General features: G+C 36.2%; 1 protein-coding gene across 1 annotated transcript in view; it reads right to left on the bottom strand.

Annotated features, from left to right (window-relative positions):
• Positions 1–21,887, bottom strand: part of ITFG1 (integrin alpha FG-GAP repeat containing 1) — a 277,356-nt gene that overhangs the window by 183,218 nt on the left and 72,251 nt on the right. Inside the window, exons 7-8 of the mRNA XM_003937249.4 lie at positions 9,629–9,693; positions 6,595–6,676 (exon numbers count right to left, since the gene is read on the bottom strand). Coding sequence (XP_003937298.1) covers positions 6,595–6,676; positions 9,629–9,693 — 147 coding nt within the window. The remainder of the gene's footprint in view (positions 1–6,594; positions 6,677–9,628; positions 9,694–21,887) is intronic.

The raw sequence follows: 21,887 nt of genomic DNA, 5'->3' as shown, positions 1-21,887 counted from the left end.
CTACCTAAAATAGCCCTTTTCATTTCCTCTTATAGCACTTTGTTTAAGTCCTCTGCTCAGAGCACTTATCACTTTCTAACAATTCCTTATTAATTTACTTGTTTTTGTCTTTCTTCCCTCAACAGAATTTAAGCTTCCTGAAAGCAGAGTTTTTGTATGTCTGAGGCTTGGCTATATGCCAAGTATGTAATACACAGCCAGTCCAAATAGTAGGAACTCTAAAACTATTTTTTAAATGTGATTAATCAATACCTTGTACACAATAAAAATATTTCATTATAAAACAGGGAACTAAATGGAAGAAAAACAAATTGCTCCACAATTTTAAAGAATAAACAGACAGACTGAACTATTTGATTGAATCATGTCTGTACCATACAATTCGAAGAATATAAAAGTATTATAATGCAGCACTTATATCTAATTTGCCTATTTACACATATTAAAGTAATGTATATCTGTATTTACTTGATAATTTCTGAACGGCAATGATATGGTATAGTAGTATATTTAAGAGAGAAAATTTGCAACTTCAAACATTTTTCTGTTTTATTGATAATTTTTGACTAGTGTTCAATGTCCCTTTTTAATGAAAAAGAGGCTACTTAACAAGAGCAGCCAATTTTCAACTATAAAAAACAAACAAAAAAGTGTGTCATTAATGTAAGACTGTGGACCAAAAGCCAATCTTAAATGACTCACATAATAAAACCAAGTACAGAAAGCATAGCAAAGAGAACTTTCTGCTTTCTAGCTTCTTTGATAATATAATCGTCACCTATCTATTTGAAGGCATGTGATTTAAAAAATTCTTTTGTGAGAGAGAATATTAAATTCTATTGCCAATTAGCATTCAGACTAAATATTAAATTTACATTTCCATAATGGCTCCTCTGATTTACTTTACAGATCAAACATGAACAAGAAACAATTTTAATTTGTCAGATGGTTACTGAAAACACCTAGCCATAAAACAAAGGGAGCATAATTGCTATAAATGCTTTGAAATCAGCTCTACAATGGTTAATTAAGAATTAACATTAGAATTTTTACCAAGCATTATAGAGCTTTGTAAAACAACTTTAATGTGGGGTATCCCTGCCTTTCTCCTTTACTTTACTAAATGTCATTGATTATCTACTGTGCTAGGCACTGGGGCATTCAATTGAATCATATTTGTTATTAACCATCAATGACACTATCTTTAAGTTGTTCAAGATTTTCCAGTATGTTTATAGCTTTCATGAATGACAGTTTTCCATTTTCATTAGCTCATTTATTTTTATTTTTATTTTTATTTTTTGAGACAGAGTTTCGCTCTTGTTACCCAGGCTGGAGTGCAATGGCACGATCTCGGCTCACCGCAACCTCCGCCTCCTGGGTTCAAGCAATTCTCCTGCCTCAGCCTCCTGAGTAGCTGGGACTACAGGCACGCGCCACCATGCCCAGCTAATTTTTTGTATTTTTAGTAGAGATGGGGTTTCACCACATTGACCAGGATGGTCTCGATCTCTCAACCTCGTGATCCACCCGCCTCAGCCTCCCAAAGTGCTGGGATTACAGGCTTGAGCCACCACGCCCGGCTAGCTCCTTTATTTTTTGTAGGATTATGTAGATCTGACTGACAATTCCAAGGCCGAGTTCATCATGCCAAGTATTCTCCCTTTACTTGAAGAAGAAAGTATGATCTTCTGCTGAAGATGCGATACACAACAGTTAGCATGAGATCTGGATAATTTATAAATAAATTTATATGACATTTACAATAATTCAAGCCACAAAAAATGCTGACATTTTATGTAAGATTTCTGTTTTTCTTTCAGTTTTATTGATTTCCACTACATCTAGTATTACATATGAAATTGACACACATTTTCTCTAAGTCTAATTTCTATTGACTTTTTGTCCTGTATAATTTAATAAGAGATAAGACCTTATTATAGGAATTTTAGAATCTGATATTCAGAGCCTATGTAGAAGACTCAAGATTAATATACAGTTTAAAAGGATGATATAGTAGGGCAAGACAAAAACATGTCTTCTAGAAGATACACTTTCCTTGATGATTGCTTAGCTATGAGAGACATTTATGGGTTGCAGATGTTCCAAATATGAGACTAGGGTCTAAAACCTCATCCGACACCAGTAGCAGCAAGTGTTTACTGAGTAATTTCTATGACTCAGGAACTGCTCTGAGAATTCTGCAAACGGTAACTTTTGGGCCACCAATACCCTACTAAAATAAAAATCTAAAGGTCTTTTTTTGGTCTTGTTGCATCACATTTTAATATCTGCAGATGGTTTCTGACCACCTTTTAGCACCTACTTTTCTCCCTCCTTAGCCCTCTGTCAAGCTCTATTTTACACCTTCTTTGGAGGGCTCATCCCAGTCTTGACCTCTTCCCTCTTCAAGGGCCTTCACACCTGCTTTGGCTTTTTCCCTCAGCTTAGGTCTGCTAAACATGATGACTTTGTTGTCTTTACAGCATGATTAATGTGGTAGCTTTAAAGCATCTCAGTACCCAATTCAGCTTTCTCTCCTGATTTACCTATCTTTGGGAATAGTATCGCCCTTCTTTAGGTTATTCAGAGTCAATTTTTTACTTTACTTTCTACTCTCCCTAGTGTCAAACCAATCAGCAAATTTACTGATTCCCTCCACATACTGATGTAGTTCAGCTCTGGCTCTCACCACCGCATGCCCTGACCTGTCTCTTGAGTGTTTTCTACCTTTAGAAAATACTGTATTTTAAGACTGTTTAAATCTGCCTCTCTTTTAACATCAAAATCTCAGGTACCTCAGAGATTCTAATAATCTTCCTTTGAACTCCTACGGCATGCCCAAGAAGCATTATATTATGCATATCCCACCAGACCAGTAGATTTTATTCAACTTTACTTTCTGAAGTTAATAAAAAAGGCATTAGCAAAGAGATGTTCAAATTGTTCTACTATTTCCCATCACTTCTACAGAATAAAATCAACATTTGTTCATCTGTTATTCATTTGGTAATCCAATGTATTCCCAGGCCATTTATTATGCTTCTACATTTTTACAGTAGCTGTTGATTCAACCCAAACTGGTTTATTCACTAGTCACTAACCAAACCATTTTTATATGTCCGCATATTTTTAGCCAAACCTTAGATTTGCTTCAAAGTCCAGTATAAAATCGCACCAGTTCTAAGAGGCTTTTGTACCCTTTCTCAGCTTAGAATGATCTATATTGCCACAAGACTTAGATACCACTTTTTCCATGGCATTAATTTCATAATCAACAATGAAATGGTTTGGTTTCTCTTATATTGTGGCAGTTACTTGCTGCTTTACTATTGTATTGATTTTTTATACATTCAAATTCTGTATCCCCAACTAGAATATAAATTTTTTTAATTTTTTTTGAGTGGGGGTCTCACTCTGTCACCCAGGCTGGAGTGCAGCAGTGTGATCACTGTTCACTGCAACCTCTGCCTCCTAGGCTCAAGTGATCCTCCCACCTCAGTGTCCTGAGTAGCTAGGACCACAGCTTGTGCCACCATAACCACCTAACCTTTTGTATTGTTGGTAGAGATAGGGTTTTGTCATGTTGCCCAGGTTGGTCTCAAACTCCTGAGCTCAAGGGACCCTCCTGCCTCAGCCCACCAAAGTGTTGGGATTACGGGTGTAAGCCATTGCACCTGGCCTGTAAAATTCTTAAAGGCAAGGACCTTATCTTTAAAATCAGTTTTCAGACATAGTGTTCAGCACAATATTTTAAGCATAACAGAGGTTTAATTTTTTTTCAGAGGTCTAACTTCTGCATTTTATTTGGGGTCAAAGACCCTGTGAAACTATATAACCTCTTCTTTCACCTTTAAAAAAAATTTTTTTAGAGATGAGGTCTTACTCTGTTTCCCAGGCTAGGGTGCAGTAGCTCAACCACAGCTCACTGTAGCCTTGACCTGTGTGCTCAAGCAATTCTCCTGCCTCAGCCCTGTGAGAAGCTGAGACAACAGGTACGAACCGCCACATACAGCCATACATGACCTTTTCTAAATGAGTCATTCATGTCATTCAGAAAATAAAATCAATTTTATATGAACTCAGAAGTTCTATGATGAAAATTTTAACACTTTCTTTTTTTTTTAACTGGGAAGTAAGTATATACTATGGTTTCTTGCCATGGTTGACTATTACTTCTCAATAATTTACTTTTTCACTACTAAATTAACATATTAAATTAACCAAACCACAAAACAAAATTTGGAAAATGGGAATAAGATAATCTATTATCCTACTTTAACAAAACCATTATTATCCTTTTGCTCTATTTCTTTCTGGTCTTCTCTATTTTTTTAGACAAGTGAGCTGGGGGCCATTTAAAAACACTTCTCTTTGGTACAGACTTCTTGTAACTTACATCATTTATTTAAGCATGTGCACTCTTTATCAACTGAATGGTAAATTTCTGAAATCATGCTGACTTCCTGGCTGTCAGTCACTTCCCTTGTTTTGGTTCAAAGGAAGTAGGTGGAAAGTAAGACGGAGGGCTGGATGCAATTCACAAACATATGCAAATGTATACTTTTCACAGGAAAAAAATGCATATTTTTGATATGTTAATATTCATATTTTTGGATCCAGCAGTCTTTTTTGCCAATATTCAACTAAAAATACATGAATTTTAAAAAAGCTAACATGTTATATTTATTAAAAATTTACTAAGGCCGGGTGCAGTGGCTGACGCCTGTAATCCCCAGCACTTTGGGAGGCCGAGGTGGGCGGATTGCCTGAGCTCAGCAGTTGACTGGCCTGGGCAACACAGTGAAACCCCGGCTCTACTAAAATACAAAAAATTAGCTGGGTGTGGCGGCGTGCACCTGTAGTCTCAGCTACTCGGGAGGCTGAGGCAGGAGAATTGCAATAACCCGGGAGGCGGAGGATGCGGTGAGCCGAGATCGTGCCATCGTGCCACTGCACTCCAGACTGGGCGACAGAGTGAGACTCCATCTCAAAAAAAAAAAAAAAAAAAAAAAAAAAAAAATTACTGATACATTAAAAAAAGTTTACTGATAAACTACCCAAGTTATGTTTCTTAATTTGACTGTGCCTCATATTTTGCACATCTTAAAAACACTAACATGTGAATGTTTATATTTAGCAAAATTGTAAAAAAAAAAAAACCCTCAAAGTAAAGCTACTAATAATTTCGTTAAAAATAAGGCATTTTATGATATAAAACACATGATCATAAAGGATATAACTTTATTTTGGAGGTTTTTAGTCAAGGGTTAAGGGGATCAGAGAGATCTCTGAACTCCCTGAGAATTATAGTACATATATTTTTCCTAAAGAGAGACTTTCATAGAGAGCTGTTACTAATTTAGCTAATCAAATTAGCCAGCAAATTCCAAAAAGTAAGGTCATGTGTTCTATTACTTGACTATTTGCATTAAAAACTGTAAAGGCAACATAAATTTACTCAAAATTAACATAATATTCAATATAACTAAAATACGGGGCAACAGAGATTTATGTTAAAATTTCCATGATATGACATAATCAAACTTCCTTGTTTACCTGTGTTGGGATACATCCATATGATACTGAACAGTGAGTTGATTTAGTCAGCTGCGTACAGAGCAGCAGAGGCAATAAGAACAAAAAACAGGTTAAGTCCAATGAATAGACTCAAACTACAGTTTGAGATGAGGTACTGCTGTGTTGCCCAGGTTAGACTTGAACTCCTGGGCACAAACAGTCCTATCAAGTAGCTTGGGCTACAGGTGACAGCCACTGCACCCAGCTCAAACTTTAACTTCTTGTACTCTTACTATAAGTCTGACAGTTTTTTATTTGCATTGTGCTATTCATAATAGGCTTTAGAGGTGGATATTATTATCATTTCCATTTTACATATGAGGAAACTGAGGTATCTGAATATGGTAACATCTCATCTACATTTTGACGAAAGCCTATAGTGGTTATTGGCATAATGAAGGATCAGCGGGATGGGAATGGGCACTGAACAGCTTTTAGGTAGGGGTCACCCAGACCACTTTTCCATCTAACACAAAGTCCTTTTAATGATTATTCTTGACAAATGATGAAAAGAGCCACATATGCTTTGGAAATTCCTGGTCAATGTGAATTTGATTCTGGAGAATCTTATGGAAAACATAAATTCATATATCCTCTTTTGGGTAATTCATGATAGATACTACTCTTCTTAGAAATTAAGCTGTAAATAAAAATGGTTTTTAGTATCGGTTCTAAGAGGTCAGATTAACTCCTTCACTTATATTTGTTCCATTTGTTGGATATATGAAGAAGTTATGGTAATTAATATCTGGTATTCTCTAGAGAAGTCTCAGTAGATTTCCTTTTTTGGATATTACTCTGGCAAACAGTATCAAACTATTTTTTAAACATGTCACAAATTTTTCCTTATTTCATTAAGAAATTGACCACATGTCATGTACAATACTATTATAAAATAGGGATCCTTTGAAGCTATAATAGCTCTGAAGACTCTGGAGTTATTTCCTGCTATGGGGAATTAATATGAATAGATCAGAAAGACAAGGATAATTGGAAAGGCAAAAGCAATCTTACCAAAGTCTGCAAATGCTGACTGTCCAACCACCACCATATTTTGAGGTTTTTCCAAGATGGTACTGACAGAGAAGTTTCCATCCTGTTAAATGAAGAAAACTTTAAATCAGAACATCTTAATCCATTCATTTAAGTGTGAAACAAAGCATTCTACCTGAACTAAGGAAATAATTTCAGTGGTTTGTTGTATTGCACAAAAATTATTCCAATCTCCTGTTCCACTTTTATTTTGAGGCAAAAGAAACTCCCACGAGTTGTAGAAGAAAATGTGAATCTGGTATGCTTTCCTTGCTGTCAATTCTGGTATCTTTTACCAAGTCATCATCATAATTTCAGAGGGTAATAATTTCAAGTACTGTGGAGGGCTTTGGAAGTATAAGGAATTACAAAACTAGTTCCTACCCTCAAAGAGCTTATATCTTCATTTGGGAGGTAGAGTATAAGTCAGAAAGATAGAATTTCTGACAGTAACATATAAATAGCATAGGTAAGTTCAAAGACACGTTTTGCAGATTTTAAGGGAAGGAGATTCTGTTGGGAACAATTAAGAAAAGATAGTGAAATGAGAGGAGAATGCCATTGATCTTTAAAGGGCCAATCCATCAACAATTTATTAGTAAGAAGAGGAGCAAAGGATTACAACAGTGGCCATGTACTGACTGAGAAGCAGCGGTGCCCAAGCCAAACAGAAAAGGATAGCTTATTAGAGAGCCTCTGTTTCAGTTACTCTTTCCAAACAAAAATAGTGTACATCTGAATTCCGAAAAATTTTTTTAAATTAAAAAAAAAAAAGATCAGTGAGTCCGATCTTTTTCCCCTATTGCAAAACTCCACTGGAGGAGTACACTTGAAGAAAAACTGCCTTACCATCTTTAACAAAAAAAGTTACTTACTAACCCAGCCACTTAACAGGAACAACCCTCAGTCCCCATTTTCCAACAGCCAATTTATTCATTTTCTTAAAGAAAACAATAACAAAAGACCCAATCAAAATCTGTTTTCTTCATTGAGTTGCTTTACTGCACTACATTTAAATCAGCCTAGACTTAAAGAACCTCATAAACTTAAGGTTGTTTCATAATATTCTACAGATATTCTACTTATTTATAATGAGGTTTCCCACTGATTCCGGGATACTTGTTAATCAAATACACCTCTCATTTTCTAATACTGCACGATTCACTTGTGGTGACAAAGAAAGGCCATCTGCGAACAAACATCCCCCAGCAGTGGGGACTTACATATGGCAGTCATAAAAAACACAGCAACCGTATTTCTATTATCAGAAAAAAATATATAACTAATTTTTTAAAGTAGTATATTAAGTAAGTCTTTTCTTGATTTAGATGTCTTACTTTCCCTTGCCTCCACAATGCTCCCCCACAAAAGAATCAAATTTCAGAGCTTAGAAGTACTTAGAAGCTCTGCTCTTGTCTAAACAAAGCTACCCCCATAGTAGTTTCCTTCCATGAAGGGATGGGAGTCATGATCAGTATCACTGACCATACTATGAGAACTGGCTGATAATGAATCTCCTTCCGTTAAGTTTGTGCTTTACATTTAAAAAACTGGCGTAGTTTTCTTAAGTATTTTAATAAAATTTATAAAAGATTATGGGTTTGGCCAGGTGCAGTGGCTCGTGCCTGTAATTCCAGCACTTTGGGAGGCTGAGGCATGCAGAACTCCTGAGGTCAGGAGTTCTAGACCAGCCTACCCAACATTATGGAACCCCGTCTCTACTAAAAATAGAAAAAATTATCAGGGCATGGTGGCAGGCGCCTGTAATCCCAGCTACTCTAGAGGCTGATGTAGGAGAATCACTTGAACCCAGAGGGCGGAGGTTGCAATGAGGCCCAAGACGGCGCCACTGCACTGCAACCTGGGCAACAAGAGCAAAATTCTGTCTCAAAAAAAAAAAAAAAAAAAAAAAAGGTATGGGTTTAATTTGGATTGAAAAATTCGATAAATGTCCACTCTGTGTCAGGCACATTACACAGGCTGTTTTATTTAATCTTCATAAACATTATGTGAAGCAGAGGCTCTTACGCCCATTTTCTGTGTGTAGAAAGTGAGGTTCAATACTTGACAAATATGTCATGAATGTCACTGTGATGGCTAGTTTTGTCTGATCTCAGATCCCGTCTTCTACTAGGCAGCCTGAAATTTAACATTAAGATTTCAGGTGGTGCCTGTATTCCTAGCACTGTGGGAAGCTGAGGTGGACGGATCACGAGGTCAAGAGATGGAGACCATCCTGGCCAACATGGTAAAAACCCATCTCTACTAAAACATACAAAAATTAGCTGGGCATGGTGGTTATGCGCCTGCAGTCCCAGCTACTTGGGAGGCTGAGGCAGGAGAACTGCTGGAACCTAGGAGGCAGAGGTTGCAGTGAGCCGAGATCGTGCACCCTAGCCTGGCGCCTGGCGACAAGAAGACTGTGTCTCAAAAAAAAAAAAAAAGATTTCAGGTCGTTTATTCTTCATTAATTCACTGATCACATAATTCACATCAAGCTTAAAGTAAGATAACATCATGACATTGGCTTGGGAATCTTCTACTTACAATTAAAAAAAAAAAACCAAAAAACTATTTCTTAATCCTAGTTAACCTGGCAGTAAGTTTAGCGTTGGTTATCTTATTTCTTTATATAAGCCTAAAGGCAAAGGGGAAAATATAGTCTTTTTTAAAGAATTTTCTTTATAAACCATCATGTTGACAAATTAAATGACAGTAACCTCTCTCAACAGCTGACAGCATAGCAGGGGTCCTGTTAACATGCACATTAGGGCAGCCTGATTGGTTTAATTGGCAGTCATGCCTAAAAACCTGCAGAGGAATTAATGCTGAATGAATCACTTCCTTCAGCAATATTCAGCAGTTTAAATGCAGCAATGCAACCAAAGGCTCTTAAAGTTTTCTATTTATTGTTGAAATCAACCGACCAAGTGATTATTTTAATTTTATTTTCTAAAATTGTGTGCTTTTACTGAAAGCCATCAGTTTAAAATGCTTCAAAGAAAAGATTTCTTACCAAATTTTCCCATATCTCAAACTGGAAGGTACTAGTGGTGGCATTCAATGTTGTCAGGAATAAATCTAGAAGGAAAATAATAAAAATGTAAAATTTTGTAGTCTTACTGATGTACACTTTAAAAACAGAAAAAAACTGCAATACATTAACAAAATTAATGCAGTTCTACTTAAACATACTTTAAATTACATTTTACAAGTTTCATCCCACCAAAAAAAAAAAGCAGATGACCCTGTATTAAAGAAAATGAAGAAAATGTATTTAAAGAGCGTATTTGGTATTAGTCCTTCAAAAGCATTCTTTATTTTCAATAACAGTTATGTGTAGCACTTTTTAAAATCATGAACTTTTTGTTCTTTATTCCAAGTGTACTATATTTTTTAGAAAAATATTCTAATCGCAATCACATTTGTTTTCTCACGCTAAAAGCAACACTTACCTATGTATCATAGTTTTCAACATTATTTTAAATCACATTATTTCAGCATCCAAAAGTTTTTGCACTCATGTTAAATAAACAATAAATTATGTTTCAAATTTTCAGTAATAGAATTGTTTTCATAAATTCCAGCTAACAAGTTTGTTTTATTGAAAAGTACAATATTAATAAAATTTCTTTGAAAAAAAAATAGGTTCACAGTGAAATCAAACACCCTACCATTGCAAAGGCCAGATGAACTGCAAATAAATCTATTCTAGTAGCAGCATTTATTAAAATGTTTGCAACATGGCAATTTTACTTAGTGAATATATAAGGTTTTAAAATGATGAGGTGGCTCATAGGAATATTAAAATGACATGACTGTTTTATGCTTTAAAAAACAAATTACTAAGAGTAACGTGAAGACCATAATTACTAAAAAGAAAAAAAGTTTTTTTTCCTTCCTACATTACATATGCTCAGAAAACTACCATTCACATTTTAATGTGTTTTTTTTTTTTTTTGCAAGGGTGTCATATGAATTTGACGAAGCTAAAAGCTAAGGAATTTGTTTATTTTTATAATTAGTTGAACTCAAAACTCCTCATTCCAAGTGGAATCATTCTTATGTCCATGTATCAAATAGCTCTGTATTTATTTCCACAACAAGGAAAATGTTTTGCCTGTAGATACACAAATGTATTCCTCTATGAACGCGATTTGTTTACTGTCACTCATGTACTCCCAATGACGTGTTACTTCCAAACTCATTTGATCTCATTCCTTTTCTTCCAAGATGTAGGGCAAATCCTTCACCTGTTATGTGAAGGCCACCTTACCTACCTTTCCAGCCTGAATTTTGTGTTACTCCCTCACAAGAAGATTGTGTTCCAGACAGAGCAATGTAGTTGCCAGATACTGTCATATTTTTTGACATCTATTTGCCTCTGTACATGTCATTTCTCATTTCCGTAGTGCCCTTCTACCTCACAGCCACGTGGTGAATGGACTCTTCAAAATTGGCTGAAATGTCCTCTTCCTTCCAGAGCTCCTACCTCTCCCGAGACATGGCTTTCCCTCTACTGTTATTCTCCTGTGCTACCTCCACTGTGGCAGTGATCACAACCTCCAATGATATTCTGGCTTCACATCTGTCTGTCTAAAACTCCTGGTGGGCAGGAATCATGCCTAATGGATTTTTCTATCTCTGCTATTTCTATGAGCTGGGAAATGCAGCATGTTCAAATGATTGTTGGATAACTATGAACAACATGCTGTACGTATACTATAGTTCTTGCAAATTTGCTTAGGCATCTAAAAATTATTATTATGTCTTTAAATGGAAAGTCTTGGGAAAAGAAGGCTCTGCATTAAAGCATTTCATTAAAAATAATCACGGGGACTACCATACTAAGTATGTTTAAAAGGTGCTACATTTTTATAGCATCTGAAAATGTGAATCATCAGCATTAAGAAAAGTTATTAGGGATTAACAGCCACAGAGAATTCTAAGAATCATCAAGGAAGGCAGGAGTGTAAGTTCTGAGCTATTTGAAAGAAGTAAAGCTCAGAAAAGGGGCAAGCATGCTATTACTTTACAGGTGTATTTGTTCAAACTAAAAATATCAAACTTCTGAAATTCTTAATGCATTTGAAAATACAATAAATGTGGGGACATATTTTCCACAAGGAATCTAAGGCTTGCTGTCTTGATAAGGCAGTTAGCATCATGGGATTAGAAGAATGACTCTGTGACACATATGGTTAAGATATGGTTAAGGGGGATAGTTAGCAGGAGTGGTGGAACTACCAGCAATTTATCACCACTCCTAGAAAAACAATTCAAAAATTTTTTTCTACTGGCGTTCTATTAGTCACAATCTATATTTGCATAGGTGAAAATTATGAGTCCCTGTTCTTTCATGCATATTTAAAGAATTTAGGAACTATGACACAAAATACTGATTCTATTTCCATGGCTTCACTAGCTATTTATTACAGCTTTGAAAAGTAGTAAATCTAGGTGAGGGATTGGAAGTATCCCATAAAATAGGTTTTTAAAAAAATCTCATTTTACTACTCAATTATGTAAAGAGGCCACAGAAAAAATAAATGATTCATTACACGGAGAAACAAAAATAGAGAAACTTAATTATTAGTAATTCAGTATAAAGAATCATGCCTCAGACTTTGACTGAAATGAGAATAAAAAACTCCTAGAAGAAAATTTTTAATCAATGAAGCAATACAATTCTCACCCTCTCACATGGCTCAAAGTAATTCATAAAGTAAAATTAAGGAAATGTACTCAAGAAACAGTAATAGATGTGACACGCCACGCAGATGCCCTTTTTTGGAATTAAGGATTTATTCTCTCAGCTTCTGGAAGTATTACTGGTAGACAACCCTAAGTGGTTAGCCCTCTCTGGAACAGCTTTGGCTAAAAAAGAGCTACCTTGCAGAAGGTTGCAACCCTTTGTGGGCTAACCTGCATCCAATCAATGATCAATTTAGAGGTATAAAGGCTGAATCCACTTGCCACAACTCAGGACAACTCTACAGGGCCATTCCACATTCAGAGCTCTCCAGGGGTCACTTGAGGCTTTTACTGACACTGACTGGCAAATTGGATAAAGAGTCAAGACCCATCATTGTGCTATATTCAGGAAACCCATTTCATGTGCAAAGTCACACACAGGCTCAAAATAAAGGGATGGAGGAAGATTTATCAAGCAAATGGAGAGCAAAAAAAAGCAGGGGGTTGCAATCCTTATATCTGATAAAACAGACTTTAAACCAACAAAGATCAAAAGAGACTAAGAAGGGCATTACATAATGGTAAAGGAATCAATGCAACAAGAAGAGTTAACTATCCTAAATATACATGCACCCAATACAGGAGCACCCAGATACATAAAGCAGGTTCTTAAAGACCTACAAAGAGAATTAGACTTCCACACAATAATAGTGGGAGACCTTAAAAACCCACTGTCAATATTAGACAGATCAAGGAGACAGAAAATTAACAAGGATATGCTAATAGAAACAACATAATGATAGCTGACATCACTGGTATTCACTTGAATAAATACCCCATAACAAAAGATCACATCATGATGTAGTGAAAAATTCAGGATATGAACTCCAAACTCAATTAAGTTCTTTTTCATTAGATTCATTTAACAAGTAAAATAGTGAAAATATTCAATGCACATGCAGTTTCTTCCTCAGAAACTACAGAGACATAGACAAGTGTGTACAAAAACATTAAATGGTTTATGCTTCAATCATCTCCATTCATAGCTTGAAAGGAGTAAGCTACTGCATTTTAATCTTTGTCAACTGCAGTTTAGCCTTCCTTTTGAATGAAGAGCTCTCTGGTTAAAGTCGGCATTAAAAGCAAGCCTCAGGAGTTTGAGAAACAAATTGGAAATCTACTGTATGAACTAAATCCTGTTAGAAAAAGTCAAAACAAAATTAATGATTAATCATGAACATGTAATTGTGATTTCAGGCACTATATTCTTCAGTGTGACAACTCAAGTTTTAAGAAAAATATTCCAATGGAAATGAAAATAAACCTATTTATAATATTATTTTGAGTTCTGCATGAAGAAATTCTTCTTGGATAATAATAGTTACTATTCACAAAGGAGTAATATTATGGTTTATTTTGAAAAAATATAGTTAATAAAACATCTGTAGTATTTTCTGTAAGCTGAAATGTCTGGAGACATTTCCACAAAGAATGGCTCAAAGTAGTATCATAACTTATACTGTTTCTATGCTCAAGCTAGGAAGCTATGCCAAGCTCATGTTTATATTTGTTCTACAGTACTATCCAGTTTCTCTTAGGCCCAGTTATATTAGGGGAAGCGCAGCATAACAATGTAGAATAAAAATGTCTTTACAATAAAACACCTTTCCCCCCAGTTATTGATTAAAAAGTACACTGAAGGCCATATGACTGCTGAAATCACTAAGACAACAGGTCACGCCGGCATTCACTCTTTGCAGTAGCAGTTTAATTGCTTTCTGTAGCTCAGAGGTCATCAACTGAAATGCTGTAAGGCCTAAGGCCTTAACTTAAATAAATTAAGAGAGCTTGGTACAAACAAGATGATCAAATAGTAAAAAGGCGAGGGGCAAACAAACTGAATAAGGGTCTCAGGACAAGAGAGACAGTAGGAAGTGGAGAACTAGATAAACCAAAAGAGACCATCACTGACCAGAGAGGACAGAATTAATTAGATCCAGTCAATTGTTATTGTTACAGAAATATGATTTTTAATATAAAAATCACACTTTTAAAACACTGAAACTTAATTCAAAATATCTGAAACACAGCGTGGGGAAACAAACAAACAAACAAACAAACAAAAAACCAAAAAAAAAAAAAACCCCTCAAAACGTGTCTCCAGGCTGATTTTGCTCACAGGTATTCGTTTGAAATCTCTGATAGAGATGATTGCATTAGTTATATTTTTGTTTGCAGAAGATCAACCCTATTTCCTCTATTTTCCTTTATCAAATAATTTCGCCAAATCATACCTTATAAAGATGCATTAATTTAGTAAGATGATATGAGAAACGTGGTTGAATAGTTCCCATTCACAAGTCTACATTTCTAGGAATCTTTTAAAAATATCAATTTTTAAGTTCATTACTGTCTATCTAAACTTTCTCTTTATTTCCTGAAACATGGGATCCAAAATGAAGATTCTCCATACTTAGCAGACAGCTCTGATTCAAGAAGGTGTACAACAGATACAGAGAGATTCAGATGCCACACTCTGGAATGTGGGCACACAAGGCTGAAGGCAACTCATGCTTTCCCCTGACTTCCTTCATCAGTCAAATCATGATCAGAAGTATTTTTGTTCTAAATGGGGAAAAAAAAACCCACTGGCTTTATTTATTTCAGATTGTATAATAAATATAAACATTCTAGGCAAAACCAATTAAGTTCCAAGTAACAGGCTGCTGGTAGCAAATAACGAAAGGAATCTGTTAACTGCACTGAAAGGCAGTGTCTAAGGGAGTTATAATTTTCACTTGATGAGGGTTATTAATAAATGAGTAGTATATATTTTTAAATTACTACTTTTTTATCATAGGAATTTATTTTCTGTAACTTGTATGCTGAACTATTAGAAGAAATGTAATCAAGACAATATGGTAAGTTAACGATCCCCGAAGACTTAGCAACATTTTGAATTCTGGTGTTAAATGTATGTATCAAATGAAGACACATATTTCCTTTACCCTTGTGAGGTTAGGATCTTAAGGAATTTCAGGGAGATTTTGTAGCTTTAATATTTTCAATACTGGAATGTTTATATGGGTTAACAGACACTAATTCAGACCCTACACCTTCTCAAAAAGTCCTCTATGTTCCGAAAGGTAAATAAGTTAACAGAGATAATACTTAATGATGGAAAGAACTGGAGAACGGGAACTTGGCATCAATAATTGCTAAGATTTTCTGATTTTCCATCAACTTTCATTTATATAAATTTACTTAAACGAAGGTTTTAAAATACCAGTTTTAGAATTATATTTGCCTTGATGAATTTTCTTAGGGCAATGAAGTCAGTCTGCAATGATTTGGTTTATGCACTAAGGTTATTTAACTTCCATTCATCCCTTTCATTCAAAAATCCTTTCTTTCTTACCTTGTCCACCTGTGCCTCATCATAGATTTATAAAGATGTTACTTTCTAGTTGCTCAATAGCTGCCTACACAAGCACCATATCCCAAAATGGTTTTTTAGCAGTTGAAACATGGCATGTTGGATTTCTGAGTATTTCCTCCAGTGAAAAGACTGGACTGGGCACAGTGGCACACAACTGTAATCCCAACACTTTGGGAGGCCAAGGTGGGTGGATCATCTGAGGTCAGGAGTTTGAGATCAGCTGACAAACATGGTGAAACTCCATCTCTACTAAATACAAAAAATTAGCTGGGCATGGTGGTGCATGCCTGTAATCTCAGCTACTCGGGAGGCTGAGGCAAAAGAATTGCTTGGAATCTGGGAGGCGGAGGTTGCAGTGAGCCAAGATCATGCCATTACACTCCAGCCTGAGCAACAACAGTGAACTCCGTCTCAAAAAAAAAAAAAAGATTGTATGTCAGTTTATGCTGATGTTAAAGAACTTCCAAAAATTACATTTTTTAATGCATTTCTGTCTCCTGAGAGAAATAGTTTTGACAGAACTCTAAATTTTCATTACATGATGGACTCCAAGTCATGGGGTATCGGTTAGGAAAAAAAACCCTTAAATTTATTCACAAAAATCATGGCCAGACATTTAAAATCCAATTCTGCTTGAAAGTGATTTCTTTCTTGTCTTTTCCTCCCCTCCCCTCTTCTCTCCTCTCCTGGAACATACTGGAACTATTTCTGGAACATACTGGAAGGGAGTATTTTTCCTGAATCTAGAGCACTGTAGTGATAAGACGCCTAAAGTAATACAGTGTGATAACTTGGAAAAATTAAAGCAAAATGTATACCTTTCTGGACTGCACTTCCTTGCCTCTAAAATGATGAGATGGAATGATCTTTATTTTTTTTTCCACATCATATTCACTCACTGATTCAAATATCTTTTAAACACCTCTGACTGCTTGGCACTCCACTAGGTATTTGAGAGATAAACACAAGTGACGGCAGAGCATGGTGGCTCACACCTGTAATCCCAGCACTTTGGGAGGTCGAGGCAGGCGGCTGAGGTCAGGAATTCGAGACCAGCCTGGCCAACATGGTAAAACCCTGTCTCTACTAAAAACACAAAAACTAGCAGGTGTGGTGACAGGTGCCTATAATCCCAGGTACTCCAGCGGCTGAGGCTGAAGAATCACTTGAGCCCAGGAGGCGGAGGTTGCACTGACCCAAGATCATGCCACTGCACTCCAGCCTGGGCGACAAGAGCGAAACTCCACCTCAAAAACAAAAACAAAACACAAATGAAGTGTGCTCCTTACCTCTGAGGAACTTTTTGTTCCTTGAGAAGGCAGATGTGGCAATTGACAAAAACCACATAGTAATGGCTCTGCTAGAATTATGAATACATACTATTGAAACACAGCTTACAGAGGTACTCTCTACTCTCTGCTTAGATGAATTTGAGGAAGGCTCTACTGAAGAGGTGACATTTGCACTGGTCAGAAACTTCACGGGCAATTTGTTTTTGGGAAGTTATTATATTCACATTAGTGAAATGCTAACATTACCAACATATGACATTATGTTTATAAAGGTTTGCATGTATGAAATAAGTTAATGTCAATCAGATTATTAAGAAACTTCAGGTTGAAGTAATTTATTAAAATAATGAGACATATTCATGGCCACTAATTTGTTAAAAAAATTAAATAAGGTTTATTAATGCAAAATACACACTAAATATACTCGACAATTAAAAAATTCCTTTTTTTTTTTTTTTGAGACAGAGTCTTGCTGTCACCCAGGCTTGAGTGCAATGGTGTGATCTCGGCTCACTGCAACCTCCACTTCCTGGATTCAAGCGATTCTCCTGCCTCAGCCCTCCGAGTAGCTGGGACTACAGGCGCGTGCCACCATGCCCAGCTAATTTTTTGTATTTTTAGTAGAGATGGGGTTTCACCATGTTAGCCAGGATGGTCTTGATCTCTTGACCTCGTTATCTGCCCGCCTTGGCCTCCCAAAGTGCTGGGATTACAGGCATGAGCCACTGCGCCCAGCAAAAAAATTGCTCTTACATGCATTCCAGCTGTACACAATTTGAAGCTGGTAATTCTGAGAAGTAATTTCCTCAGTATATGGCATTTGATTAAAGTAGTCCCTAAACGTTATATGTGAACTTATAAAGAAATTTCTCTTGAAGCAGAAGCAAGTATAATAATGACTAAACATGAAAATGAAGTGTTTATTAAATATATTAAAGCTTCCTTTCAAATAGCTCCATGAAATAATTTTAAAAACAATGTTAACTCTGAAAGTCTATCTTCAATCATTCTAACGCAGCAAAGAGTAAACCTTATAGGTGACTAATAACTTCTAATGAACCTTCATTTTCCTCAGTTTTCTCTGCCTGTTGTAGCAGCAGAATGCTATTTATAGGTCATGTTGAGTGCTCACTTCATTAAGAAGAGATTCAACCTTTCTTTTTTAATGTCAGTGGGCCTTACATGAGAATCAAAACTTTGAGCTTTTAAAACTGAAGACTTAAAACATTGCACTAAAAACAAGGAATGGCTGTTAAGCTAGACAGGAAAGTTCTAATGCTGTTTTATAAATTGATCATATTTAACTTATAGATTAATCTATAACATGGCAGAATATTCCTATGGAGCATACACGATAAAACTTTCATCCTAAAAAAGCCACAAGCAAAACAGTAAACAAAATGGGCCACTGACTTCAACAAAAAGCCACTTGTTACTTGGCACAGGTCTGATAACTTTTAGGTCAGCAAATGCCTACTAATTGTAAAAATTCCCTTCTGGAATGGCAGGGTGAGGAGTTCTGCAGAACGCCTCCCCAGTAAAACAAGCATAACTGGGGGAAATTATTTAAAAAAAATTTACAGCCTCTGGAAATTGTTCTGAGAGCATACAACAAATGAAGAAACATTTATTCCAGAAAATATACTAAAATCAGACAAGAGTAAGAGTCTGTGACTTCTGAACCACTACCTGCTCTTACTCTTCTCCTCCTAGTTCAGTGTGATGGCAACTCCACTTCAGGAAGGTGCAGCCAAAAACACAGGGCTCCCCTTCTACCCAGCTACTAGCCAAGGACCGTAGTAACTTCTGTGGGACAGGCCACCATTTCTCATCTCCCACTGCTATATGTTGTAGAGGCTCAATTCCAAGAGTGTGAGGCCAAGAGGTCGAGGAACTCCCTTCTTCAACCCAGCCCCTACTCATAAGGTGGAGGATCTATTTCTGGTGCAGCACACTTAGAATAGCAGGGGCCGAGTGACTCACACACCAGTCCTTTTGTAGGCCTTTGGTTCAATGCTGGAAAGGCAAGCAAAGATCAGAAGCTACCACTCCAGTGCAGTGCTCTGCTCCTAAAGCAGGGATGCCTCTCAGGGGAAAGTGTGTCACTGTCCTCACTCTCACCTCAGGAGCCATGCTCAGGGATTTTGCCCAGGAGAAGTGTCAAGCTGTAACAGGCAGCTACAAAGCTGTCCCTTAAAGAACTGACTTTATTTAAAACAGAGTGTGGGGAAGTTCAAATCCAAGGGTGTATTAGAAACAAATGGAGGTTTGATGGAAAGCGATAAAAAGAAGGCAGTTAGCCTCATGAAAGAAACAAACTAAATCACAGACCAGCTAGCTTAACAGAGAGAACTATGGAAAGAAGAACTACAAATAACCTTCCTGAAGTCTGGAAAAACCTACAACACTAACCTACAGAACAAACCTGCAAAGGAATCCAAACTTAATTATATCAGACCATGGAGGAATTTATGTCCCCAAGGTATTGTCAAAAATAGAGCAATCAGCTGGCAATTACTTAAGTCTAACAGCTGAGTGTGATCCAGAAAGAGACAAAGAGAGCCCTGCTAAAACCACTGTCATCCCAGGATGACAAGGCACATGCCAAGCCTCTGAGGCACAACATCCAAGGTTTCACACTACAGGGAAAATACTCTTCACTGAAATGCTCTAGCTGATCACTAAACAAATAAACAAGCAAACAACAATAACAAACCTTGGGGAGTAGAAAGCAGCAGTATCCAAAGTTGCTACAGGGTATTACGGTGGTAAAGGATCTGGTTCCATTTTTAAAATATTTGTCTGTTGACAGCTTTTAATTCTTACCTCTTCCTTTTCCTCCTCTGCCCTATATCTAAGTAGGCTTGTAAAAAAGCCAGCCTCATTTGGTGCTGGTGGGAGATTTATGCCCCTCAAACTCTAATCATGTATCGGAACCTCACCCAGGCCTCACTCCTAAATAGCACACAAATAACCTTCCAAGCCAGTCTCCTGTCCTTGCTCTCTCAAATCATTTTCAGACCAGTGTGGAAGGCCTGCCTTGTGGTTTCCACAAAGCCTCTTTATGCGATTAATAAACCTTTTCATATCTTCTTGGCTTCTGAGCTAAATTCTGGAGGGAAGACTGTGCATACGTTTTCTGTGGAATGATCACATTTATTTAAAATGTCCAATAAAAAATTATGAGACACATAAAGAAACAGGAAAGGATAATCCATACACAAGAAAACAGAAAACCAAAAACCTAGCAACAGACAGTGCTGTGAGAGGGACCAGATGTAAATCTCACAGACAAAAACTTTAAAGCAGCCATGATAAATATGTTCAAAAAACTAAAGGAAATTATGCTTAAGGAAGTAAAGGGAAGTATGCCTTATCAAATACAAAATATCAGTAGACAGAAATAATAAACCAAATGGAAATTATGGAACTGAAAGTAAACATACTGAAATAAAAAATTCACTTGAGAGGCTCAACATTAGGTTTGACTGTTAGAAGAATTAGCAAACTTCATGACAGGTTACGCAGCCTGAAAAACAAAGAGAAAAAAAGGACAAGGAAAAAATGAAAAGCATATCAAAGAAATGTCAGACACAAGTAAGTACACTAAGATTTATGTAATGGAATTTCTCCAGTAGAGGTGAGAGGGAGAGAGGACAAAAAATAATTGAAGAAATAATGCCCAAAACCTTCCCAAATTTGATGAAAAACATTCATATTCACATCTAAGAAGCTCAATGAATGTGAAGCAGAATAAGTGCAAAGAGATCAATACCCAGATAGATAAATCACAGTAAAAATGCTGAAAACCAAAGAAAAAGAAAATTTTTGAAAGAAGCAAGGGAAAAACTACTCATCATGTAGAAGAGAATCCTAGTAAGTTTAATGGGTGACTTCTCATCAGAAACAATGGAGAGCAGAGGCAGTTGGATGATATACTCCAAGTGATGGAAGAAAAAAACTCCTTCAACCAAAAAGTCCTACATTCAGGAAAACTAATTTTAAAACTTTAGAGGAAATAAAGACATTTCTAGACAATGAAAAACTGAGATAATTCACTGCTAGTAGATTCACCTTATAAGAAATACTAAAGCTGCTCAGGACGAAAGCAAGTGACCCCTAACAGTAATTCAATTCTATATGAAAAAACAGTACAATTAGTAAAGGAATTATGTAGCTATAAAAAACAGTTTAAATGTATATTCTTTGTACATAATTGTATCACTAGGCCCATAATATATAGAAATGTAAAATATCTGCCAACAACAGCACTAAGAAGATGAGTGGGAGCAAAACTGCAATGGACCAAGAAAATGACACCAGATGGTAACTTGAATTTACAGGAATAAAGGAAGAGAACCAGAAACAGTAACTAAGAAGGAGAATATAACGAACACTGTAAATAATACCTGCTCTACTGTCTTCTCTAAGCTTGAGACATAAAGTTATATAAGGCAATAATTACAACAATGTATGATGAGTTTGTAACATATATAGGTGTAATATGTATTATAATAAGGGGGAAAGAGAATAGAACTATAAATGAGTGACATATCTCACTGGAATTAAGTTAGTACATATCTGAAGTAGATTCAGATGAGTTAAAATGTATGTAGTAAGCCCTATAGCAACCACTAATTAAAATAAAAAGTTAGAAAAGTTATTAAAGGGATTAAGATGTTACAATAGAAAATACTCACTGAAAGCAAACGAAAGCAGTAAAGTAGGAATACAGGACCAAAAAGGGATTGAGACATAGTAAACACAAGGCAGATGGGAACTCAACTGTTGCAATAATAACACTGATGATAACTTGTGAGTGGATTCAACAAGTCCACCAAAAGATGGAG

This window comes from Saimiri boliviensis, chromosome 1 (assembly GCF_048565385.1).
Source record: "Saimiri boliviensis isolate mSaiBol1 chromosome 1, mSaiBol1.pri, whole genome shotgun sequence".
NCBI classification, from domain to species: domain Eukaryota; kingdom Metazoa; phylum Chordata; class Mammalia; order Primates; family Cebidae; genus Saimiri; species Saimiri boliviensis.
This window is presented reverse-complemented; position numbering and strand designations above follow the sequence as displayed.